Source organism: Elgaria multicarinata, chromosome 14 (assembly GCF_023053635.1).
Source record: "Elgaria multicarinata webbii isolate HBS135686 ecotype San Diego chromosome 14, rElgMul1.1.pri, whole genome shotgun sequence".
NCBI classification, from domain to species: domain Eukaryota; kingdom Metazoa; phylum Chordata; class Lepidosauria; order Squamata; family Anguidae; genus Elgaria; species Elgaria multicarinata.
The window spans coordinates 34,355,179-34,382,641 of NC_086184.1; the positions used below are offsets into that span (position 1 = coordinate 34,355,179).

The following is a 27,463-nucleotide window of genomic DNA, read 5'->3' on the forward strand; positions in this document are numbered from 1 at the left end:
ACTTAAGAGATATAATCATGCAATGGTTCAAAGACATGATGCCTGATTTGGAAATAGAGGACTGTGATTTGGACAGAATCCATAGAGTGGGGGGGCAAAATTATAAAGGAGCTAGTAGAGACATTCTGGTGAAATTTGGCAACTATTACAAGAAAGAGCAAGTTATGAAGAAATTGAGATCCATGGCCCTGCTACAATATAAGGGTAAACCAGTGCAAATTTACAACGATCTTTCTCAGCACACACTTAATTGGAGACGCAGTGTCAAGCAGATAACGGAAATACTAGTGAAAAGAGCAATAAAATATGCGTGGGGCTATTCTGTATTTTTAAGATTTACATATGGTGGGGGGAGCACAGAGTAACCTCTTTGGATCAGGGTAAAGAGCTGCTGAAGAGCTTGGGTCTGTATGATGATGCAACTTTGGCTGAAACAGGCGGGGGGGGGGAAGTGAGGCTGGGGCATCTGGGATATAATAGAACTGATAATTGCATTATGAGATAATTGTAGACGGAATTGTTAAAGTATAGAGACCTTGCCGGCCAGGCGAAGCACTGCCTCCCCCCCCTCCCCCCTAAGTAGATATGCAGGTTGCTTACCTGTAACTGTAGTTCTTCGAGTGGTCATCTATGCATTCACACATATGGGCTTTGCGCCTGCGCAGAGACCAGACCGGAACCTTCTATAGCTGAGTGGAACGTTTTTGGCGGGAACCCCTCCCCCACGCTACCGCGCATGTCCATGGGGTTCCCGCCCTTACCTCAGTTTACAGGAGTCCGACATTGTGCCCCCATAAATATGAGTGTAATTTCAATAAAGTACATTCCACATATAACTGTGTCATTTGTAAGTCTCACACCACCAAGTGGGGATAGTGGGTGGGTTGTGTGAATGCATAGATGACCACTCGAAGAACTACAGTTACAGGTAAGCAACCTGCATTTCTTCTTCGTGGTCTCTATGCATCACACATATGGGCGAGTAGCAAGCTGACATACCTTTGGAGGTGGGTTGGTGCATCATCTGAAGATCACCGAGAGCACTGTCCTTCCAAACGAGCAGTCCTGCCTCGCACAGGTGTCCAAACTGTAGTGCCTAACAAACGTGGATGGAGTGGACCACGTTGCAGCTCTACAGACTTCTGTCAAGGGAACACCTCTGCTGAAAGCAACAGATGTTGCGACGGCTCTGGTAGAATGAGCTGTCACAGGTTTCACAAGCTCTAGTTTAGAGATAGAGTAGGCAAGTTCAATTGTCTCTACAATCCAGCGTGACAGTCGCTGGCATGAAACAGGGAGTCCCTTATAAGGCTCTCCATAACAAATAAACAAGTGCTTTGTTTTCCTAAAGTTCTCTGTCCTAGCCTTGTAAAAGGCAAGAGCTCTCCTTACATCAAGTGTATGTAAAGCAGACTCGATAGGTGTTGTAGGATTCGGAAAGAAAGCTGGTAGAGTGATATATTGGGACAGATGAAAGGTTGACACTACCTTAGGCAAGAAGGCAGGGTCTGTGCGTAACACAACCTTATCTTTGTGAAAGATAGTGTAAGGAGCATCTATCCTGAGAGCTCTAAGCTCACTTGCACGTCTAGCAGAAGTGATAGCCACGAAAAAGACAGTCTTAAATGTCAGAAGCCTAAGGTCAGATGAGGTCATGGGCTCGAAAGGTTTCAACTGACAAGCTCCATGGTGGAACGATACTCTTTACTGTTGGTATCGTATTTTTAAGTCCTTTTAGAAATTTCCTCGATGTTGGATGAGCAAAAGGTGTAAAACCATCCATGCCTCGATGAAAAGACGTAATAGCCGCTAAGTGAACTCTGATGGAACTGAGTTTGAGTCCCTGCTGATAAAGTGCCAATAGGTACTTGAGAATCAATGACAAAGGGCAAGATTCAGGTACTTGATCATTTCCCAAGGCAAAAGTTTGAAATCTCTGCCACTTTGCTGCATAAGATTTTCTTGTTGAAAGCTTTAGTGATGCCAACAGTATATGGTCTACAGTTAAATCTGTGATACGAGGGGAGGAGTGGATGATATCCTCCATGCCGTCATCTTGAGGGTCGACAGGTTTGCATGTCGAACCTTGCCCTGGTGTCGAGACAACAGTGTCGGTATCGATGGGAGTCTGATGTAATTCCCGTTCGACAGTCGAAGGGCGTGGGAGAACAACGTCTGTCGAGGCCACCATGGTGTGATAAGGATGCAGTCCGACCTGTCCGACTGGATCTTGGCCAGTACCTTCGTCAACAATGGAAACGGTGGAAAGATGTAAAGGAGATTTCCTTTCCAGGTCCTGGTGAAAGCATCTCCTAGCGAGTGCTTTCCTCTTCCTGCTCTGCTGCAGAACTGGGAACAGGCTGCGCTTTCTTCGGTAGCGAAGACATCAACAGCAGGGAGGCCCCAATACCGAAAGAGATCATCCCTTACTTCGGTATCGAGCTCCCATTTGTGGTCGACGTGGAAAAACCTGCTGAGGGCGTCCGCGATTATGTTTTTCTTGCCCGCTACATGGATCGCGGTCAGGTAAGTATTTCTCTTTATGCACCAGTTCCAAATTCTGAGTGCCGATCGATTCAGAGGATGAGACCTTGTCCCACCTTGTCTGTTGATGTACGCCACTACGGTGGTGTTGTCTGTCGTGATCAGGACGTTTCGGCCCTCGATCATTTGTGAAAAAGTTTTTATTGCATTCTCCACCGCTAGCAGTTCTAGGTGGTTGATATGATGTTCCCTCTGGGAAGGAGGCCACCGACCCTGAGCTGTGAGGCAGTCGCAGTGTGCTCCCCATCCGATCAACGATGCATCTGTCGTGATCGTTACCGAAGGAGGTTCTTGTTGGAACGGAACTCCTTCTAGGAGCGTCGACATCGAAAACCACCATTTCAGGGATGCCCATACTTGCCTCGAGATCGACAGGTAAGTTCGTTGGGCGTCGTGCCGAAGATCGAAAGTTCTTAAAAACCAAGCCTGCAAGATCCTCATCCTGAGTCTTGCGAACCTGATGACTGCCGTAGTTGCTGCCATCTAACCTAATAGCCTCTGGATCGTCCACGCCGAAACCTTTCGACGGCTTTCGGTAGCAATGGCTAAATCCTGAAGAGTGGTTGCTCTGGTCGAGGGCAAGTATGCCCTGCTGTCTCGAGACGATAGGGTTACCCCTATAAAGTCTAGTCTCTGATGTGGGGTCAAGATGGATTTCTCCTCATTGACCCACAGACCCAACAAGTCCAACAGGTTGAGGGTGGTTGAAATGTCCTTCTGAAGCGTGCCGCTGTTGTCCGCTACCAGAAGCCAATCGTCCAAATAAGGGTATATGTAAATTCCTTTTTGTCTTAGATGGGCGCATACTACCGCCATCACCTTTGTGAAGACCCTCGGTGCCGTGGCCAAGCCGAAGGGAAGAACGGTGTACTGGTATTGAGATGTCCCGATCAAAAAACGAAGGTAAGCTTGATGCGACTTCCTGATGGAGATATGGAAGTACGCATCCTTCAGATCCACCACAGCGAACCAGACTCCTCTGTGTAGGAGCTGCAGAATAGAAGTAACCGTTGTCATATGAAACTTCCTCGGGGTGATGAATTTGTTTAATTGCCTTATTGAGTTCCTCTGCGGGTACGGGAGAGATGGCTCCCTTCGATAGCAGAGTCTGTACCTCAAGAAGCAGAGGAGAGGATGGTGCCGTTACTTTCACCCCCGAAGAAGGAGGAAGGACATCGAGCTCGATGGCATACCCCGAGTTGATGATAGTGAGCACCCAGGAGTCCGATGTTATTGACTCCCATTGATGGTAATGTGGTGCTAGGCGGTTCGCAAAGGGAGGTGGATCTGGGATAAAGAAGTCAAACCCGCTGCTTCTTAGAGAAGTCGGGTTGACGTTTATCCTGCTGGAATCTGGCCTGGTAGGGACGCTTCCTCTGGAGCTGTTGTTGCTGCTGCCTCTGCTGACCCTGATAGAATGGCCACTGCTGTCGTTGTTGAGAAGGTGGTCTTGACCATTGCCTTGGTTTGTATTGCATAGGAGGCGCAGCGAACCCCATCTTCTTGGCCGTTGTACGAGCCTTGTATATGGAGCCCAAGGTCTCGTCCGTCTTGCTATTAAACAATCCCTCGCCATCGAAAGGCATGTTCTCAATCCTGGCTTTGGTGTCATGAGCCAGATTGGCGGAGCGTAGCCAAGCATGTCTCCTCAAGGACACGGCTCACATCATCGACTTGGAATGGCAATCAACTTGGTGTCGCGCTGTCGACAATTGTTGCCTGGCTATGGCTGAAGCTTCACTTTGGAACACTCGTGCCAGCTCTTTTTTGTCCTCTGGGAGATGTTCACATAGTGATCCTATTTTCTCCCAGAGGAAGAGCTGGTATCGTGCCATGGTAGCCTCGTAGGCTGATGCCCTGATGCCCAAAGAGGATGAAGAGTAAATCCTCCTGCCGGTGTGTTCCAACTTTCTGCCTTCTCTGTCCACGGGTGCAGAATGTGTCTTCTGTGAGTGGCCTTGCGCCGACTCCACTACGATTGAATTTGGCTTTGGATGTTGGACCAGAAACTGTACATCTTCCTCTTGGACTCGATAGAGGGTCTCTAGCCTCTTCGATGTAGCCGGTGTCTTCCAAGACAATTGTGCTGTTTGACGCAAAGCATGTGGGACAAGGATGGCAAGTCACTGGTTAGTGGTAGACTGGAATACGTCGTATATTGGGTCGACGACCGATTCGTCCATTTGCTGGATCTCCAGTCCTAATGCCTGAGCCATCCTAAGCATATGGTCAGAAAATCCGACCATATCGTCGGAAGGGGAAGAAGGGTCCTTGTCATGAACCTCATCTTCCGGTGAAGACATCGATGGAGTAGCCGACACCCCCGACTCAGAATCCGATGGATAATTATCCTCAGGCGAGGATAACGTAACCACCTGCAGGTCTAGTTGTTGCGTCGGTACCGTGGCAACTGCAGCAGTCGACGCCAAGGGCTGTGTACGGTGTCGAGGCGTCGACACCGTGGACATTTGATGGACCGGCGGCAGAGGCAGCGGTAAATGACACACCCTCGATGTAGGTGGAGGGTGAGCATAATATTCTTCCTGTGGGTATTGATGGTCACCCTGGAAGTATCGCTGTGGGCAATATCGATCCCAGTCATAGTCGCCACATCTTGATTGGGGATTGGAGTAATGAGAAACTCCGTCCCATTTACGCCGCGGTGTGCATCTTGGCGAGGGTTGTAAAGGGATTAATCCCTGGAGCTCTTTAGGCCTGGCAGGCTCCCGAAAAGAGGCCGCTGACGCCGAATCACGCAACTCGCCCTCCGACAGACTGGGAGGGTGCGCCGGTAGCGTAGCTGTCGGTAGCGACTGTGTTCTCGATACCGAGGGAGGCCTCGGTATCGAAGCGGTCGGTAAGGCGGGAGGAGTAGAGTGACTCCTAGCCGGTTCCACCGTGCGGGATGACCCTAAAGAGGGTTTTTCCGCGTCTCTCTTCTTCTTCTTCTTCTTCTTCTTCTTCTTCTTCTTCTTCTCCATTTCAGAAGAAGATTTGGGAATCCGGGCCTTTTTGGAAATTTTCCTGGCTGCGGAACTCGCCAGTGACCGTCCAGGCGTAAGGGGTATCTGAGCCCTATTAGCCGCTCTGGAATGTTCAGGCACCTCAGTGCAACGGTCATCAACGGTCTTACTGGTTGCCGTTTTGTCCATCGTTGTGGCGTTGGAGGCCTTGTCCGTGGCCCTGAGGGCTTTTTCTCAGAGTATAGAGCGAAGACGGTCGGCTCTATTTTTCCTGGTTTGTTTGGTGAAGGCCATGCAATGATGGCAAGCCTCTACCTTATGGCCCTCACCCAAGCACAAAACACACAGGGAATGCCCGTCAGTTGGAGGGAGCTTAGCTCCACATTTCATACATTTGCGAAATGGGGCCTTAACTGCCATACAGTTAGGCACCGCGACCGAAGTCGCTGAAGAAATCTAACTACTATAGAAGAGAAACGTTAAGAAGCGAGAAATGAGTGAAAAGAGAAAAGATTTGGAATAAAAGAAGGATTTTAAAGAGAAAAACGCTAAGAGGTTTTGGTTCTATGGTCTAAGCACAATGGCGGACGACGAAGAACTGAGGTAAGGGCGGGAACCCCATGGACATGCGCGGTAGCGTGGGGGAGGGGTTCCCGCCAAAAACGTTCCACTCAGCTATAGAAGGTTCCGGTCTGGTCTCTGCGCAGGCGCAAAGCCCATATGTGTGATGCATAGAGACCACGAAGAAGAAGGCAGGAGTGATAGACTTGCGGGGATATGGGGGGGGGGAAGAGGTGGGGGTGGGGGGGAAGGGGGGATGGAGTGGGTTGGAGTAAGGGACTTGAGGTTTTTTTTATGGTGTTTGTGTTTTTTTGTATGTGAATTTGAATTACAGAGCACAAGGGATCGGAAGAGACATCAAAAGGGTGATTATGGATAAAAAAATGAAAGTATCAACACTCAATGTTAAAGGTTTGGGGGCAGTCGTGAAAAGGAGGAGAATAGAACAAATGCTAAATAAAGAAGGATCTGACATAACTATGTTGCAAGAAACACATCAGGGGTTCGATAATGTAAATCAGATAAAAATAAAGTGGTCAGTTTATTATGAAAAGTCATTGGGGACTTCAAAAAATGGAGTGGCTACTTTGATTTTTAAAAAAAGTGGATTTATATTATAGAAATAGAAGAATTCAAGGAGGGGTATGTTATCTTAGCTGGGGATTTTAATATGGTTATGGACAATAGATGGGACAGGTCAAACCCCACTAACGTTGAAAAGAGAAATAATATCACTATAATGAATAAACTAGTAAAAGAAAATGACTATGTGGATTGTTGGTGTTTACTTAATGGGGCTAAGCCTGGGTTCTCATATTACTCCCCAGTTCATCATACATACTCCAGGATAGATCATATATTTGTCTCAAAAGATTTTGCAACTAAGATTTGTAAAATGGAAATGGGGGTAATAAAGGTAACAGATCACGCATTGTTAAGTTTAGAATTTACAGTTAAGAAGAATTACAAAGAAGCGTATAGGTGGAAAATGAACACAAAAATATTGAAATATAATAAAGTGGTAGAAAAAATTCAGAGGGAATTGTCAGAGTCCTGGGAAATTAATGAAAAGGGAGGAACAGCAGGGTCAGTGGTTTGGGACACCATGAAGGCCGTAGCAAGAGGAATTTGTATTAGATAAATGTGTAACTTAAGAAGACAACAGTATGCAGAGCAGGAGAAGTTAGAGATAGAGATTAGGAGTTTGGAGGAAGAATATTGGCAGGGTAAAAATAAATATAAATTAATAGAAATACAAGCTAAGAAAAAAGAGTTAGAGAATATAAATATAGAACAGGTTCAGAAAAACATAATTTATATGAAAAGGGAGTATTTTGAAAATAGCAATAAAAATTCTAGATTGCTTGCCAGACTCACACAAAAGGAAAAAGCGAGAAATGGGATAGGAGCATTGAAGGATAATCAGGGGAATCATTGTCATACAATGAAGGATAAAATAAAACATTTTCAGAAATTTTATCAGGAATTATATAAGGGTAAAGATATCCAAAAAAAGAAGTTGGAGGATTATATAGAAAGGTATATAAAGAAGGGAATAAAAATAGAACATAAAGAGCTAATGGAGAAGGTAATAACTCAAAGAGAAGTTGAAGTTGTAATCGATAATCTGAAAGTGGGTAAATCACCGGGAGCAGATGGCTTAGGATCAGAATATTATAAGGTCTTCAAAGGGTTTTTAGTTCCGAAATTATTGAAACTTTATAATGCTATATTACAAGGAGAGAAGATACCAGAATCATGGGAACATTCATTGATAATATTAATTCCAAAACCAGATAAAGATTTGACTATCCCTGACTCATATAGACCTATTTCATTAATAAATCAAGATGCTAAAATTTTTTCATCTATTTTGGCGAAACGGTTAAATAAATTTATATCTAAATATATAGGAGAAGACCAATGTGGATTTGTGGCGGGGAGGCAGATGCATAGTTTAGTGGGAAGAGTTTTAAATGCAATACATGTGATAAAAAAATCTAAGATCAAGGCAGGAATTTTGGCATTGGATATCTTTAAGGATTGTGTGAGCTGGCAGGCATTAAAGATTATTCTAGATAAAATGGGATTTGGAAATAAATTTAAAACCATAATAGAACAGTTATATTCCCAAAATACAGCTGTAGTGGTGGTAAACGACGGACTCACCGATAAGATACGACTAGCCAGAGGTACAAGACAAGGATGTCCGCTCTCGCCGGTCCTATTTGTAATGGTTATGGAAGTATTGGCGAACGCAATAAGAGATGATGGAGAGGTAGAAGGAATTGGTGATGTAAGAAAAATAAAATTGAATATGTTTGCGGATGATACCCTATTGACTATTAAGAATCCAATAAGAAAAATAGATAGAATTAAACAACAATTGAGAGAATTTGAAGAAGCTACTGGATTAAGAATAAATTGGTCCAAATCAGAGATGATTTTGTTTAATTATACTAAGAAGGAAGAAAAGGAATGGGAACGAAAGGGAATAGAAATGAGAGTTAAGGAACAGATTAGATATTTGGGAATTAAAATTACAAAAAAATTAGATAATTTAGAAAAGGAGAATTTAACGAGGTTAGAAAAAGAGGTTTTAGCAAAATTGGAAAAATATAAAAGATTAAATTTATCCTGGTTTGGAAGAATAGCATTAATAAAAATGAAGATTTTAGCAAAGATTAATTTTGTGTTTAGGATGTTACCAATAAAAATTTCAGAATTAGAGATAAAAAGTTGGCAAAATATTATAAACAAATATTGTAACGGAGATAAGAAAGCGAGGGTAAATAAGAATAAATGGTATTTAAGCCAAAAAAAGGGAGGAATGGGTCTCCCAAATATAAAACTATATTATGCAGCAAATAGGTTAAGACATATTGTAGAAGCAATTATAGGAGTAGGAGATTTAGATTGGATGGAGGATAAAACCACAAGGAATGTAGAGATGAGTTTGGAAAATGTTTTTTTTTAAGGAAAGAGGGAGAAAATGGGTTGAAAGTATAGATAATCCGCTCATGAGGTCTCAATGGGAAATTTGGAGTAAATTTAAAGGGGAGCTGCTTCCGAGCAACTCTCCTTTGTCACCGGTAATAATGTTAAAGAATTTCCCGGAGGAACTGAAGGGTAGATTAAGTAAAATATTAAAAGAGAAAAATAAAATGAAATTAAAGGACTGGTTAAGAGAAATAAATACAAGAGAAGATATGGAAGAGCTTTTAAAGGAGAAAAAATTAACTTGGTTAGAGTATAGGCAATTAGAACAGTGGAATAAAAAGTGGATTAGAGAAAATAGAGTTTGTAGAGAAATGACGAAGTTTGAGGAATTAATAGTTAAAAGGGAAAAATGTAAGGGAGGAAGTTTAGCATTAAAAGGGTTAATGAGTGAAATATATAAAATATTGCTAGAGGAAGGGCTAACGGATAGTGCAGGAAAATTGGTATGGGAGACAGATTTGAAGGTACAAATAGGACGACAGAGCTGGGAGGGACTCTGGAAACAAAGAGTGTTGAGAAGTATGTCAGTGAGAATAAAAGAGAACTATTTTAAAATTTTGTGGAGGTGGTACCTAACCCCGATTAGATTGAATAAGATAAATAATCAGCATTCAGCAAACTGTTGGAGAGGATGTGGGGAAAAAGGAACGTATTTACATATGTGGTGGGAATGCAAATATGTACAAAGATTATGGAAGATGGTGTTTTTGGAAATTGAAGAAATAGTGGGAATGAAGATAGAACAAACACCAAAAATTGCATTACTGTCACTATATGAAGATTTAAAATGTGGAAAAGAAGTTAAAGAATTAATATCGAGTTTGCTGACTGCAGCACGATTGATGGTAGCTAGGAACTGGAAGATTCAAGGGGAATATTCTATTGAAGAATGGTACAAAGAAGAATAGGATATAGCTATTAATGATAAATTGACTTGTAATATTAAGTGGAGGAAAGGCATAACTAAAATAAACGAGTTTGAAGGAATTTGGAAACAGTTCCTAATATTTGTGTTTTCTAAGGGAAGTGGGAAACCGCCAGCAGAAGACAGTATGAGATTTTGGAAGCAGGAATAGATCCCGAGGTGGGGGGTGCACTTATATGTTAAGAATGATTATGATTATGTTATGATATAGTTAATATCTAATCAATATATATGTATTCAACACTTACTCAACATGTATGTAGTATGTTGTTGTTTCTTTATTGTAATGGTGTATGTTTAATTATGTGGAAAAGCAATAAAAAAGGGTTATGTGGTGGCAGCAGCATTAAGGGAATGGTCAAGCCTAGTGGGGGAAACAGTGTTCCTCCAACTGGGTGTGAGTGTGCATAAAGGGAAGCCTTGAAGTGTAAGGAGAGATTCCTCTTTTACACAGATCAAAAGTACCCATTGCTTCAGGAAAGAGATCCCAAGGGGAAGGGGGTGACAACACACTACAAATTTACTATTGCATATTGTGAAATCTGCCCGTTTGTATTCATTCCCCTCTGTAGGGTTCACAAAGTATACTGAAGGTCCTAATCCTGGTAAGAGAAGTTGCCTACCGTTGTTGTTTGGCTTTTCTGACTCTCTATTCCTAGCTTTTTTATAAGCCATATATGTTTTTCTTTACATCCAACAATATCTTTTATCATATACCAATATTTATTAATTTAGAATTTTATATAATGATTTATGTGATACATAACGGTGGACATGTGAGTGTAGAGACATTATATATTGTATTTTTAGAGTAACCTGAAGAAGGACCTGAGGGTCCTTTTTTCTACCTTTTTGCTCAAAGACAGGATAAATATATGTTCTGGTCATGACAAAGATGTTAAGAGACCACCAGCTCGATTAAGGAGTGGTAGCAAGAAAGTAATTCAGTGTCAAGGAAGCTATTAAAGAAAAGGAGTCTTCTTTCAGAAAACAGGAGGAAAGCATGGAGGAAAGGAACACAAACTTGCACAAAAGAAATGCAAGCACGCAATCATGGATCCCTAAAAGGATTAAGGCCAACAAGGGCAACCAGGATGATCAGAGGTCTGGAAACAAAGCCCTATGAAGAGAGACTGAAAGAACTAGGCATGTTTAGCCTGGAGAAGAGAAGATTGAGGGGAGACATGATAGCACTCTTCAAATACTTGAAAGGTTCTCACACAGAGGAGGGCCAGGATCTCCTCTTGATTCTCCCAGAGGGCAGGACACAGAATAATGGGCTCAAGTTAAAGGAAGCCAGATTCCAGCTGGATATCAGGAAAATCTTCCTGACTGTTGGAGCAGTATGACAATGGAATCAGTTGCCTGGGGAGGCCTTCAAGAGGCAGCTGGACAAGCATCTGTCACGGATGCTTTAGGGTGGATTCCTGCATTGAGTAAGGGGTTGGACTTGATGGCCTTGTAGGCCCCTTCCAACTCTGCTATTCTATGATTCTATGAATTATAAAAGGCTTTAAATACATCAGAAGCAGGAAACCAGCTAGGGAGGTTGCTGGACTGTTGGCTCTTATTTTATTTATAAATTTATGAGTAACCTTTTATTCCCAAGACAACTTACAATTAAAATGCAACACAATTTTAAAACCTTAACACACCACCACTGGTTGAATTAAGAAGAGACAAACTTCAAACCGAGCATAGAGCTCATACGCTTAAAACAGCCTGCCTAAATCTGAACAAGGAATGGGCAGGTCTAATCACCCTTGGGAAAGGGCCACAGAGGCAGGGGGCTGGCACTGAGGACTGCCTCTTCCATGCTCCCACCAACTTCTGGTGGTGGCTGGGACACACAGCAGCGCCTCCAAAGAAAATCTTACAGCTGACAGGCACTCACACAGGGGAGGAGCCAGCCATTCAAATTTCCTTGACCTAGTCCAATAATAACCTCCATCATCATGATTTAATCATTACTTAAGCCGTCTTTTTCCCCCTCTTGCAAGGAACTCAACTCCTCATCCTCTCCATTTCATCCTCACAAAAAGCCTGTGAGGGAGGTCGTACTTAGCATCAGCACCCTGAATTGTGCCTGCATACAGGCTGACAACCAGTGCAGTTGATGCAATGGTGTAATATGGTCCACAAACACCACCAGAAAGCAATATGGAAGCTGTGGGGGGGAGATTCAGGACAGATTCTGGACTAGCTGAATTTTCCAAACACTCCTCAAGGGTAGCCCTCCCCACCATCATCTAAGCAGGAGGTGATTGTGGATCTCTGTGGACAGTTCTGGCTTCTCCAGAATGAGCAGCAGTGGAAGCTGGGCAAAGGCGCTCCTGGCTACAGCAGCTACCTGACCCTCCAGAAACAACCCCCATGCTGCAGTCCTCCAGAGGACGTGCCACCCCACCCCACCCAGAAGAGGCTGAATGTCTCTTCCACTCTAGCCAACAGACCTTTGCCCCCAAGGACAGAGTCAGCAGCTAGCTCATTAGAAGGGAGAGGAGGCCCAGATGAAGAGCTGTAGCCTTTCAGTCCAGCCAGCAAGTGGGCTTGGGAAACAGAAACACAACTGTGTCAATAAAGGCCATGGGATGTTTGGGGCAATCTTCAAGGGAGGCTGCTTGTGTGCCTTGGGCTGGAAAAAGTACATTCCTCTCGTTTGTAGGATGCTTTGCCCTGACAAAGAGATTCCAAGGCATCCTAGATGCTGCATTATGAATTTGAACAATCCTGTTCATGTGAACACATCAAATATTCCCAGCAAGAAGAGCCTCCTCACCTCATGCTCAAAGAATCTGTCCTCAAGGGTTTTGTCGCCAGGGTTGCTACCTGCTCCTTCAAACAGCAGTTTGTATTCCTGTAAGAGAAACAAGTGATTAAAGGTTGTGCAATGTAAGAAATCCCTCATCAGCCTCCAGCCAGTAGGCAAACACACTGAAGTGGGAGGCTCAGAATATTAAGCTTGTGGGGTTTTATTAATAACTCATTTTTCTCCATAATGGAAGCAGAAAAATTAAAGGGCCATCACAGAGAAGGTAAAAACTTAGGGAAGATGGTTGACTCAGTGGTGACAATCTGGAAGGTGTGGGGGTGGAAGGAACCCTTTAGAAGCTGAGAGAAGCGAAGCCACAGCATGTGCAGGAGATGGCCAGGGCCACTGGTGGAAAGAAAGCTGTTTTTGTTTTTTTTGAAAGAGGGAGGCACTCCAGCCACTCAGTCCTTGGGTGGCAAAATGGGCTGTGCTCAGCCCTTTAGGAACTTTTTAAAGGTACAGTTCACAAGTTAAAGACATATATGGTGCAGACGAAAAGGTGCTGTTCATCAGCAGTGAGGCCCAAGGCCCAATCCAAAAAGTGCAGAGATATGATACGCTCCGCTATACAATAAGTTCTAGCACAACTGACAGGCCAGACTGGGTGGGTGGAGACATAGACCGACAGAAAGATATTGCAGTTTGAATGCTAGGAAAGCATAGGACTATACTATCGCTAGAGAAACGCTCCTTTTAGGAAGAAGCATCAGGGCCCCCTGGAACAAGAAGGCAGCCACCGCTGGGCCTCAAATTATTGGAAAGCTTAAGTCATCTCCTTTTCTGGACAAAGGAAGGAGATCAATGTCAACTGGACTCAGAGGAACACACACACAGCTTGCCCTGAAGTGTGACCCAGCAGAGTCTGTGATTTTACTGTTGATCGATTGCGTTTTGTTGTCATAGTTAGGGTGTCCTGATGTCACTGCATTTTACATTCACTGCTTTGATACCTCTATGGAAAGTGGTATTCAAATCCGAATAATACATACATACATAGCCTCAATTCCAAAGCCCCAGAAGGCTGCAGGTTCAGCCAAGACCCAGTACTTTAAAATTGTATTTCTGCACTGCTGCTGATTTTATCCTGGTTGTGTTTTTATATTGTATTTTATATCATGTTTTTATACTGTTTGTTTTATATTTTGAATGGTTTTTAATTTGTGTGAATGCTCAGATAGCTTCAGGTATTGGGCAGTATAAAAATGAAATAAATAAATAATAAATAAATACTAATTCCATAGCAAAGCTTTTATTTATTTGTCTACAGTATTTATATACTGCTCCCCACAATAAAACCTCAGCTAGTCATTAAGGGAAGGCTTCCAGGAACGACAACGTTTTCAGGAGGAGCAGGAAGGAATACAAAGTTGGCACCTGCCTGACCTTTATGCCCGGAAGAGGCTTAGATCCTGTGGCCACTCTACCTGCACTCATGCACAGAAGGCCCCCAACACATTATCCCCACCCCCACCCCATACACACTTTGGAACAAGAAGGCTCTGAGGTCTTACAGGGTAATAGTCGGCCACAGCTTTGACTTGCTCATAATCATCTGCTCTTGCTAGCTGAGCCAGGCCCTCTGGATAGAGCTTCCCACAGTGGGGGAAGAGCTTTGCACGATCCTCCTTGGAGAGCTCCGTGCCAAAGGAGTTGATGGTGATAATGAAGGCTCGTCTGTCAGCTTCAAACTGCAAGAAAAATTGCAGGTTAGCGTCACTTAACCTAAACGCTTCTGCCTTTTTATCACAGAGGTTGCAGCAACAAGGCTGAGGAAATGTAGAGGGATTAATAACAATAACTTCTGTATCAGAATTAAAAGGAAAATCAAATACAAAGTGTTAATGTTAGTATACTGCTAATGTTAGTATACTGCCTTTTTTACTAAAAGGCCACCAAGGGAGTATACAAAGAAACACACATTAATCAAGCAGTTAATTGCGTTATAAGAGTAGAAAACTAAACATAATTTAAAAGGCTACCTTTTCTGGAAGCTAGGAAAAGGGGATGAATCATAATTCTGGAGGGAGTGCATACCATAATTTGTGGAATGAATGGAATCCGGGCTTTTAAAGTATCTAATACCTCATTCTGAAGGTGAAATTTTGTATATGCACTAGGACAGTCTTCCCCAACCCTGTTCCCTGCAGATGTATTGGATCGTATCTCCCAGAACATTGGCAATTCTGGTTGGGGCTGATGGGAGATGTAGTCCAAGACATCTGCAGGGCACCAGGTTGGGGAAGGCTGCACTAGGGAAGGGGAGCAATTGATCTCAAATACTTCCCCTTGACTGCATTCAGAAAATGCTCAGGCTGCAACTTTAGCAAATCCCCAGAAGGGACAGATCAGCCCTTTTAAATGGAAATCGTTGGCTGAACACAGGAAAGCCAGCTGATCCCCAGTTAGAGGTGGCATCAAAGCACTTTAGCACCAGAAGGAGCCACTGACTTTGGTGGATTTGGCATAAGCCATGAGTCTGAACTCACTCAAAGCAGTTTTTTCCCCCCTGGGGTTGTGAAGCAGGCTCCTACCTCCAAAATGGGGCACATGGCGTCAGCGGTTGTGCCACCCAGGATCTTGCAGAACTTGTAGAAGGACTCAAGGTAAGCCTGTGGGATGGGGGTGGGGGGAAGAGAAGAGAAGTCAGCGCCTGTCACAGAACCAGGGACAAACACAGACATGCCAAGGCAGCAGGGCTCCAGAGCTTGACGTTATGACTCTGCTCTGCACTTGGGAGGTCAGCTGGGACAGGTCACGTTGTTAGATGCTTTTCCTGGATGAGAAATGGATGGTGGTACATTTCAAAAGGGCTTATGTAGGAAAAAAGCCCTTTGGAATTAATCGAGGTTACATCAGTTCAGCCCATCATGCAAGGGTGAAATGGAGACAGTTGCACCACTGGAATGACCCGAAGCAGCAGACACTTATACTAGCCAGTCTGGTTGTCCCCCAAAGGCACGACAAAGAAGCCTAGCCTTGAAAAGGAAGCCCAGTGCTTGTGGCCTGATCCTCTGAAACTTCCCTTCCCCAATATGTTTGTTCTCTCTCTTTCTCTACCAATGATGTGGTCGCATGGACCAGCCACAGCTATGGAAACCAAGCACAAGACTATGGCTGTTGAGCCCAGCTCCCTTCTGCTGCCAGCCCAGAAAGTGATGGTCCATGCTGGATGCAACCTTAACACTCCGACGGATTTTCCCGCTAATGAGTTTGACTGAGGACCACGTGGGAGGAGATAGAATGCCCACTTGCAGTGATGGTGGGGATTCCTAGTGGCTAGCTCCCACAGCAGTGCCTCACTGCAAGGCTATATTCAGATCACAGCCTCCAATTACACCTCTCCCCACATTGGGCACCCATGCACGGACCGGTGGGTGAGCATTTCTCAGGCTGCCCAATTTTATTTTAATCTCAAGCACAAGAATTCAGCATCCTCATGCTCTCTGCCACCCTGACATCTGCCATTGAACACAGTCAGGCTTGATCGGAGATGGTTGAGCTATGGCAAGCCATATTGTTGTTTCCCAAACGGCACCCTGAAGTCTGCACCCCATCCTGACCTGGTCTTAATTAAGGAACAGTCTCACGTTGTAAGCATTCAGGTTTTGGGCCACAGGCAAATACGGATTTATGCAACACCCTCAACTTCACATAATCCTATGAAGTAGGCTCTTGCCACAACACTTTGGTTCACCTTCACTTTGATTCACTCTGCTGTTTTTCCCCCTACGCAGATGCCTAGAACTTGCAACAAAATGAAGAGCTTCACAGAATAGCAAGGCTAAACAATGATCTCTGCAATGAAGTGAGCATGTTTGATCCTTTGGCCAAATTCATTCAGGGTCTTCATCACTGAAGTTGGCAAGAGTGAATAATCAGCCACCCCAGTCCAGACATGGAACTCTCATCTGCCTATAACAGACCTCCACTTGAAAGAAGTTTCTGCAGCTTTACAGTGGGATCCTACAGAGTGCCAAGGCTTTCTGCCAGCCCATAAAGTTATAAGCAGTAGCCCTACAGGCAATTGCTACATGGCACACACCAACCTTGCTGACTGGCTGCCCACACATGTGAATCCTGCCCCCCAGCATGGTTTCTCTTCTACCCATTGAAGTGCAAACAGCAGCTCTGAGAATTTCAGATGTTTACTAGTCAAACACAAAGCTATCCAAATGCAATCTAATCCTTTCTATCTTGTATGGTGGTCACAAGACCAGGTTTGGACTACACGAAAATCAACAGTGGTTTAAATAGTCAAGTGATGCTTAAATAGTTAACTGTTGACTATTGTGTCGTCTGGCAAGACTTTTTCACATCATGGTTGCATATTTCTCCAAAATAACCAACAGAGATAACCAACGCTGTGCAGAGTTGACTATATGCACAACTGCTGTAGGCACCGGTGACTATTTCACAGTATCGAGTTGACTATTTCCCCCAGCTACAGAGTCCCCTGGCAAGAGTAGCCAAAACGGTGCTGGCTGCTCTACTACAGCTGCCACAACTCACTTCCAAAACCTACCTAGCAACAGACTGCGAGCACAGCCCCCACGGCGCCCACAAAATGGTGCTACACCGTCAGTTGCCCGTGTCCTGCCCAGCCTTGTCCTGTGCTCTTCAGAGCGGGGGAGGGGGGAGGAATGACTACCCACTTCTCAATATAAACCTAACATTCTGCTGTAAATGGGGGAAACGCTCTGACCAAGAAACGTCCTTCATGTTTGTACGGAGATATAAACTTCAACACACTTCCCATGCGCTGATGCGGTCTTCCCTCCATCTGTCATTCCCTGCCACTGAAATGCAGGCATTTTGCACTCCAAGATGCCAGACACTTCCTTCCATCCCGGTGGGCACAAAAGCAGCCACTGAAATAAAGCTAGAAGCTGGTGTTCGGGGCAGCAGCGATCTCTCCACCCCTCCTCCTTTCCAACGAGCCCCCTCCCCTCTTCCCCTCTTCCCCATGCCGCGCCAAATGGCCACCAGGAGCACCATGTCACTTGTGTTTGTTGTGTGTGGCTCTTGAAAGTATTTGTAACACTGGCCTGGAACTATGTTCTGCAAGCACCCCCTCCCTTCCCCACCAGTGTCCCTTCCTAGTTCCCACAGCAATCTCCAGATCCCTAAACTTTAGTCCCCTCTGCTGCTGCTGAGAATCCTTCCTGGCAGATGACCAGGAAGCTTCGCACTGCCCCTGCAGCATTCCAGCTTCTCCAGTATGGATCCCAGCAGCCAGGATCTCACACAAAGCCAGGCTGAAGGTATGGGATCACAGTCCCTTTCCTCTGAAGACCTACTCTCAGGGCAGCTGGTTCCCAGTCAAGAACCTTTGGCTCTCCAGTGGACCCTCCCCAGGAGGCCAAGCTCAGACTTAGAGCTCAGCAGTGGTCAGAAACAGAAATGGAGCAACCCAGAGGCCCAAGCTATCATGGCCACTGCCAGGCATGCCATCTCTACCACTGGCCCTCCAGCGAGATGAAGCAACGTGGCTATGACTGCACCACTAAGCAGTACAAGGACAAACCCCTTGGGCTCAAGAAGAAGTTCAAGGAGATTGTGACACACAACAAGATGAGCGGGGTTGAACCCTTCTACGATGAGCTGTTACCACTCCTGGAAGAGCATCATGACATCATGCCTAGATACACCATGGGGAGCAGGGGCACACTATCATTCCCCCACTGTCAATGACACCAACGGCCCCTGAAGGGGCAGTCCTCAGCTCATGATGTCATCTTCAGTAGCTCCAACCAAGAGCAATGAGCTAAGGCCTTCAGCTACACATGGCATCCCATGATCAGTACACCAATCCAGAAGGATGCTTCTGCCCCACACTCTCCCTCGGTCATGGGCAGTGGCTCCACTAGCCCGTTTCTGCTGCTCCAGCAACCCACCCCTGCCTTCGGGGCCCTTCTGACCTCCACCAGCAGCTTACCAGCCACCGTCTCATCCAGCACCAGCAGCTCAACTATTTTCAAGACTTTCTTTCAAGGAGGCCCTCTGCCAGGGGCTGTCCACCCACAGCCTGTCTTCCCAGAGACTCTGCCTGACCCCTCCCAACCACAGCTGATCCAGAAGAAGCAGCCCTCAGGGAGGCAGTGTGGACTGTTTCCCTCTCCCTGAGTTGCACGTGGAGATGGAATATAACCCTGAGATGGCCCCTCTTGCCCCTGTATTGCAGTGTACACTGGTGGCACACCAGCTCAGTGACTAAGAGGAGCCAGAGAGTTCAGGACACACAATCCTGAACTTGGGACCGCCACGTCCTGGAGTCCATGATGCAGTCTGTGACAGTAGCCCATGATCTGGGTGATCAAATGGAGTGTATACTAAGAAAGGTGTCTCAGGTAACACTACCTGAGCTGTCTCCTTCCTACACTGAGTTACACTGCATCTTCAGCCCAGCGATGAAACCTTCCACGGATTCAATGGGACGGAGGGCAACATGTTCGATGAAGCACACGTGAACAAAGCAGGTGCGATGGCAGCCAAGATAGATTTTGTGCAGCAGTGGCTGCAGCTCTTTGAACCAGCTGGAGTTTCCAAACACTCTTTAAAGGCAGCCCCACGTAGAGCGTGTTACAGTAATCCAATCGGGATGTAACTAAGGCATGTGTCACCGTGGCCAGGTCCGACATCTCTAGAAACGGGCGCAGCTGGCGCACGAGCTTTAACTGTGCAAATGACTCCTGGCCACCACTGAAACCTGGGCATCCAGGCTCAGGGCTGAATCCAGAAGCACACCCAAGCTGCAGACCTGTGTCTTCAGGGGGAGTGTAACCCCATCCAGCACAAGCTGAATCCCTATTCCCTGATCTGCCTTTTGACTGACCAGGAGCACCTCTGTCTTATCTAGATTAAGCTTCAATTTGTTTGCCTTCATCCAATCCATTACTGCCAACAGACACCAGTTTAGCACAGAAACTGCTTCCTTGGAATTGGGTGAAAAGGAGTAGTAGAGTTGGGTGTCATCAGCATAGTTGTGTTCCTCCCCCACCCCACCCAGCTTTGTCTCTATGGAAGAAGGACAGGGATCATCTATGAGAGTTTCTGGCATCACGGAAGTGGCCTCCACCATCTCAGAAGTGACTGCGTCGTTTGCACCCAGCACAGCCTTTTACGGGGAGGCAAAGGGAGTCACAAGGTTTACAAGATTCTGACTTGAAAGAAGTAATTGTCAACTGACCTTGTACAGTGTGTTTCGAATAATTTCAATGTTCATTTCATCCAGGTCCTGCTCAGATATGCAGTCTTGAAAAAAGGCAGCTGAAAAACAAAAAGAGTGTGAAGGGGGCTGTAGTGGTTTTCAATGTAAGAAATAACGAAAAGGCTTAGTGACTTCTTGCAGATCTGTCCAGTGTACAATTATTTATCAATATCAATCATATATATATTCATATATATCATCATAGAATAGTAGAGTTGGAAGGGCCCTATAAGGCCATTGAGTTCAACTTCCTGCTCAGTGCAGGAATCCCTGACAGATGGCTGTCCAGCTGCCTCTTGAATGCCTCTAGTGTGGGAGAGCCCACAACCTCCCTAGGTAACTGGTTCCATTGTTGTACTGCTCTAACACACAGGAAGTTTTTCCTGATGTCTAGCCAGAATCTGGCTTCTTGTAACTTGAGCCCATTCTTTCATGTCCTGCACTCTGGGATGACCGAGAAGAGATTCTGGCCCTCCTCTGTGTGACAACCTTTCATGTCAAAGGTTCATGACAAAGTACCACATGACATTCTGATTAACAAACTAGCTAAAAGTGGGCTAGATAGAACAACTATTAGGTGGATTCATAGTTGGCTACAGAATCGGACTCAAAGAGTACTTATCAATGGAACCTTCTCAAACTGGGGAGATGCAACAAGTGGGGTACCGCAGGGCTCAGTCCTGGGCCCAGTGCTCTTCAACATTTTTATTAATGATTTGGACAAGGAGGTGCAGGGAACGCTGATCAAATTTGCAGATGACACAAAATTGGGTGGGATAGCTAATACCCTGGAAGACAGAAACAAACTTCAAAGTGATCTTGATAGGCTGGAGCACTGGGCTGAAAACAACAGAATGAAGTTTAATAGGGATAATTGCCAAGTTCTACATCTAGGAAATAGAAACCAAAGGCACAGTTACAAGATGGGGGATACTTGGCTCAGCAATACTACAAACGAGAAGGATCTTGGAATTGTTGTAGATCACAAGCTGAATATGAGCCAATAGTGCGATATGGCTGCAAGAAAGGCAAATGCTATTTTGGGCTGCATTAATAGAAGTATAGCTTCCAAATCACGTGAGGTACTGGTTCCTCTCTATTCGGCCCTGGTTAGGCCTCATCTAGAGTATTGGGTCCAGTTCTGGGCTCCACAATTTAAGAAGGACGCAGACAAGCTGGAGCGTGTCCAGAGGAGAGCAACCAGGATGATCAGAGGTCTGGAAACAAAGCCCTATAAGAGAGACTGAAAGAACTGGGCATGTTTAGCCTGGAGAAGAGAAGATTGAAGGGAGACATGATAGCACTTTTCAAATACTTAAAATGTTGTCACACAGAGGAGGGCCAGGATCTCTTATCGATCCTCCCAGAGTGCAGGACACGGAATAACGGGCTCAAGTTAAAGGAAGCCAGATTCCAGCTGGACATCAGGAAAAACTTCCTGACTGTTAGAGCAGTGCGACAATGGAATCAGTTACCTAGGGAGGTTGTGGACTCTGCCACACTAGAGGCATTCAAGAGGCAACTGGACAAGCATCTGTCGGGAATGCTTTAGGGTGGATTCCTGCATTGAGCAGGGGGTTGGACTCTATGGCCTTGTAGGCCCCTTCCAACTCTGCTATTCTATGATAATATGTGTCCCTTCAGTCTTGTCTTCTCAAGGCTAAACATGCCCAGTTCTTTCAGTCTCTCGTCATAGGGCTTTGTTTCCAGACCCCTGATCATCCTCATTGCCCTCTTCTGAACACACTCCAGCTTGTCTGCATCCTTCTTCAAGTGTGGTACTCAGAACTGCACGCAATACTCAAAATGAGACCTAACCAGTGCAGAATAGAGGGGAACCAGTACCTCACACAATTTGGAAGCTATACTTCTATTAATGAAGCCCAAAATAGCACTTGTTTTTTTTGCAGCTACATCACACTCTTGGCTCATATTCAACTTATGATCTACCGCAACTCCAAGATCCTTCTCACTTGTAGTATTGTTGAGCCAAGTGTCCCCCATCTTGTAAGTGTGCATTTGGTTTCTTTTTCATAGGTGTAGAACTTGGCATTTATGCCTATTAAATTTCGTTTTGTTTTCAGCCCAGCATTCCAACCTATCAAGATCACTTTGAAGTTTGCTTCTGTCTTCCAGGGTATTAGCTATCCCACCCAATTTTGTGTCATCTGCAAATTTGATAAGCATTCCCTGCAACCCCTCGTCCAAATGGTTAATAAAAATGTTGAAGAGCACTGGGCCCAGGACTGAGCCCTGCGGTACCCCACTCGTTACCTCCCACTAGTTTGAGAAGGTTCCGTTGATAAGCATTCTTTGAGTCCGATTCTGTAGCCAACTGAATCTACCTAAAAGTTGTTCCATATAGCCCACTTCCAGCTAGTTTGCTGATCAGAATGTCATGCGGCACTTTGCGAAAAGCTTTGCTGAAGTAAAGATATATTATGTTCACAGCATTCCCACACTCCACAAAGGAGGCTACCTGATCAAAATATGAGATCAGATTAGTCTGGCAGGATTTGTTCTGGACAAATCCATGCTGGCTTCTAGTAATCACTGCATTGATTTCAAGGTGTTTCCAGATTGACTTCTTTATAACCTGCTCCAGAATTTTCCCAGGGATGGATGTCAGACTGACTGGTCTGTAGTTCCCAGGTTTCTCCTTTTTGCCCTTTTTGAAGATAGGGACATTAGCACTCCTCCAGTGGTCTGCCACCTCACGCGTCTTCCATGATTTTGCATAGACAATAGACAAAGGTTCTGAGAGTTCTTCCGCTAGCTCCTTCATTACTCTAGGATGCAGTTCATCGGGCCCTGGAGATTTTAACTCATTCAAGGAAGTTAGGTGTTCCTTGACCATCTGTTTATCAATCTCAAACTGTAATCCTGCCCCCTCAACTTATGCTTCACTTTTTCCAAGGGGGTCATAGACCCGCTTTTGGGAGAAGACTGAGGCAAAGTAGGAATTGAGCACTTCAGCCTTTTCTTTGTTATCAATTGGCCATACTCATTAAGCAGTTGAACCACTATTTCTATCCTCTGTCTTTTACTACTCACGTATCTGAAGAAAGCCTTTTTATTGCTTTTAGCATCCCTTGCTAACCTCAGCTCATTCTCAGCTTTAGCTTCCCTGATGCCATTTCAGCTCTTCTGTGCTATCTGTCTGTACTCTTCTTTTGTAGCCTGGCCTTCCTTCCATTTCCTGTAGGTATCCTTTTTTGTTTTCAGGTTGTCTCTTTTTGTTTTAGTGGAGTCACATTGGTATCCCCTGTTGTCTTCTATCTTTTCTCCTTGTTGGAATTGTTTGTAACTGTGCCTTTAAAATTTCATTTTTTAAATACTCCCACCCATCCTGCACTCCTTTTCTCATTAGGCTCACTTGCCACGGGACCTTACTTATCATAGTTCTGAGTTTATTAAAATCAGCTTTCCTAAAATCCAGAGTACGTGTATGGCTACACTCAACTTTTGTCTCCTTCATAATTAAGAATTCAAGTATGACATGGTCACTTTCCCCCAGAGTTCCCGTAACTGCCACTTTATCCACTAAGTCATCCCTATTGGTCAATAACAAGTCAAGGATTGCCGATCCTCTAGTTCCTTCCTCCACTTTCTGTAGGAGAAAGTTATCACCCACACGTCAGGAATTTCTTAGAAGGGCCGCTTTTGGCAGTATTGGTCTCCCAACAGATATCAGGGTAATTGAAGTCCCCCATCATTACTACATCACACTTCCTTGAAACACTGGCAATTTGTTTCTCAAAAGTTTCGTCCTCGTCTTCTCCTTGATTGGGTGGTTGGAGCAGACTCCGATTATCATGTTCTTTTTATTCCTTGCCCCATTTATTTTAATCCAGATGCTATCGATGGGGCTCCCAGTCTCATCCGCCTGTATTTTTGTGCAGGAATAGGTACATTCCTACATTGTTGCGGACACTATTTTGGGGCACTATTGGAGCTGTTCTCTGTACTGTGGTGCATTGGCCTTCATCCATTGTTGCCTCGAAGTTTACGTCTCCTCCCCCCGTAAGATTCAGTTTAAAGCCCTCCTGATCAAGTTCTTCATGCTGTGGCCGAACACATTCTTTCCAGCCCTTGTGAGGTGCAACCCATCCCTTGCCAGCAGTCCATCTTCCAAGTAGCGTAGCCCATGGTCTCAGAATCCAAAACTCTCACGTTGGCACCACCTTCATAGCCAGTCGTTCATCTGGAGTATTTTTCTTTGCCTTTCTTATTCTCTTCCAAGAAAATGACCTGGGCCCCAAAGTTCTTCAGTTTCCTTCCCAGAGCTTCAAAGTCTGAAATGATTTCTTCGTAGCTCCGCTTGGCGACATCATTTGTTCCCACATGGATGAGAAGAAAAGGGTATGTATCCGTGGGCTTTATGAGCTTTGGTAACCCTTCAGTCACATCTCTAATCTGTGTTCCAGGGAGACAGCACACCTGGTGAGTCCATGGGTCTTCACGACATACTTGATTTTCAATCCCATGCAGCAGGGAGTCTCCCACAACGACTACTCTTCTCTTCTTCTTGGTTGACCTACCTTCTGCCTCTTGTTCACTGTTGCACGGTGTCTCCTGTACTTCTTCCTCTGCAAACTGTCCTTCAGTCTCATCCTCCAGTAGCTGAAAGTGGTTGCTTAACTCTAATGGTTCCACCAGTGTAGAATGCCTTCTAGTTCTTCTGCTCGTAACTATCACTCTTTTCCAGGGAGTTTCCTCTTCATTGGCTTTCCTCCCCTCAGCATACTCCACTTCTGCTTCAGCTGGCTGTTGCTCTTCAATCTCTTGTGCTTCTTGTTGCTGTTACAGTTCCACCATTCGGTCTAAGAACTCCTTGTCTTCTCTTATTCCTTGGAGGGTGGACACTCGCCGCTCAAGTCCTCTCACTTTTTGTTCCAAAAGTGCCACCAGCTTGCACTTGTTGCAGGTGTATGCCATGTTGAGCTCAGGCAGAAACATGAACATTGCACACCCTTTGCAGGTCACCACCTCTAGGGACTCCTTTCCATCCATATTGTCTATTTCTGCTTTGTTTTTTTCCTTTCTGAGTTAGTCAAAGTCCAACTTCCCTGCTGCTCACAGTGACTTCTGCTTACTTCCCAGAATTCCTCAGGAGTATGAAAATGACCACCACCACCACCTCAGATCCCAGGCTTCTGTCTTGAGTCAGTCAAAGTCCAACTTCCCTGCTGCTCACGGTGACTTCTGCTTACTTCCCAGAATTCCTTAGGAGTATGCAAATTATCCCCTCACTACCACCTCAGATCCCAGGCTGCTGTCTTGAGTCAGTCAGTCCAACTTCCCTGCTGCTCACGGTGACTTCTGCTTACTTCCCAGAATTCCTCAGGAGTATGCAAATTACCAGTACCACCACATCAGATTTTTTCATCTACTCTCAGTGATAAGGATACTGTTGTTTTTATGCTTCTGATGTTTTTAAATTTTTTATATTTGTTTTTAATGTTTACTGTTTTAAACTTTTGTAATCCGCCCAGAGAGCTTCCGCTATGGGGTGTTGTATAAATGCAATAAATAAATAAGGGTGTTGTGCCCATCCCTTAACCAGGGAGTCTTCTTCTCTTCGGTTGGGAAAGTTTGGCTTTCTAAAACAGCTCATCACATTCCCAGGGTAGGACAAAATGTGTCAAAGATCTATATAAACTTGGGTTCAAAAGGATTTAGCTGGTCTCGCTTCAGGAGGGGTTGCGAACTGGCCTGAAGAATCTGCTTTGGCCCCTAGGAGAGGTGTTCCGTATGTCATGGGGACCCTGACATACAACCAGGTGGACAACTGCTTTGTACCCTGAAGGGATGTGAGCTTTCTTTGTTTATTTTTTCTACCTCCATATATCATCTTTTCTATATTTAATAAACTGCTTATTAAATAATAATCCATTTGGGATCTGTATCATTTTCATCACCTTCGAACCTGGTTTAGGTGGGAATCAAATCAGTCAGGCTCCCATAAATTAAGCAATTCAAGACAGGGGCTGAGAATCCTCAACATATTTGTGCCTTCCCTTGCCTGGCCTGGCCTGCAGAGATTACAATTCTGTGTGGACAATGGAAGTTACAAGGAGATCTTCCACAAAAAGCATTTCCAAGGAGCTGCTGTCAAGTGTGAGTGTTAAGATTTTCACCTTGATACAGGTTGCAAACTGGTCCCTTTAAATCAGGGGTTGGGAACCTCTTTCAGCCTGAACTCCATTTTGGAAAAGCTCTTGGGGGGCCACATTCGCTCAGCAGGGCCAAAGGCAAGGGAATGAGGACAAAATACCAGCATATCTCATTCGAAGAGCTTGAAGCTCTTCAAATGAGGTGAAAAACTGCAGAAAAGCAGGGGCTTTGATAGGTGTTTGGGGAAAACCCAGAGGCCGTAACAGGACCCCAGGAGGGTTGGGTTTGGCTCCCAGGCCTGATATTCTGCAGCCTGGCTTTAAAATAACTGTCCAAAAGGATTTTCTACAAATACTAGGTTGCAGATAGTGATGCTTTTGTGCTCATACACATTTGGCAGTCTTGATGTCAAGAACATCCCAAATCTCCCCCAAATCCTGAGTCTCCCCTTGAACCACGATCCCCAGTGGAAGTGAGAGGCCACTGCAGCCACGGCCTCTTCCTCACCAAGGGGCGTGTCCACCAAGATGGCATTGTAAAGCTCAGCTGGGGTCTGGGCAATGTTCACGGCTTCCATCTGCTCAAAGCTTCCCAGGGGGTGGCATTTGGGCACCAATTCAGCAATGGAGCGCTGGTGCAGCGTCCCAGTAATCAGGAGGATGACATTATCGATCATGTAGCTGTACCTGAAAGGAAGCAAAAAGGGGAGTTGTTACTCTGTTCTGGCCTCACGAGGGCTTCACTATGGGGAAAAAGGAATGAATTGTTACAAGAGGCTGCATTTAGTTGTGTGGCTGTTACCCCCACCCCCAATGCCACTTAATCTATACATTCAAGAGCCATTTACAAGTAATTTCACATTTACCACTGGTTCGGTAACTAAATCAAGTATGATAAATTGAAATAAGGGAACACAAGTCAGACAAAACAGCACTAGATTAATTAGGGCACATCCCTGAAGCCTTCTAATGGTCCAGGTTCAATGGGGCCTGGGAGGTGCTCTCCATGGTACACAGAAGGAAACAGAATCATAGAATCATAGAATAGCAGAGTTGGAAGGGGCCTACAAGGCCATCGAGTCCAACCCCCTGCTCAATGCAGGAATCCACCCTAAAGTATCCCTGACAGATGGTTGTCCAGCTGCCTCTTGAAGGCCTCTAGTGTGGGAGAGCCCACAACCTCACCAGGCAACTGATTCCATTGTCATACTGCTCTAACAGTCAGGAAGTATTTCCTGATGTCCAGCTGGAATCTGGCTTCCTTTAACTTGAGCCCATTATTCCATGTCCTGCACTCTGGGAGGATCGAGAAGAGATCCTAGCCCTCCTCTGAGT

The 27,463-nt window shown here is 45.1% G+C and overlaps 1 protein-coding gene across 1 annotated transcript in view; it reads right to left on the reverse strand.

The window, feature by feature from the left end:
* Positions 1 to 27,463, reverse strand: part of ATP6V0D1 (ATPase H+ transporting V0 subunit d1) — a 39,517-nt gene that overhangs the window by 5,167 nt on the left and 6,887 nt on the right. The window contains exons 3-7 of the mRNA XM_063141024.1: positions 26,637 to 26,815; positions 19,992 to 20,071; positions 15,337 to 15,414; positions 14,317 to 14,493; positions 12,773 to 12,850 (exon numbers count right to left, since the gene is read on the reverse strand). Of these exons, the coding sequence (XP_062997094.1) occupies positions 12,773 to 12,850; positions 14,317 to 14,493; positions 15,337 to 15,414; positions 19,992 to 20,071; positions 26,637 to 26,815 (592 nt within the window). The remainder of the gene's footprint in view (positions 1 to 12,772; positions 12,851 to 14,316; positions 14,494 to 15,336; positions 15,415 to 19,991; positions 20,072 to 26,636; positions 26,816 to 27,463) is intronic.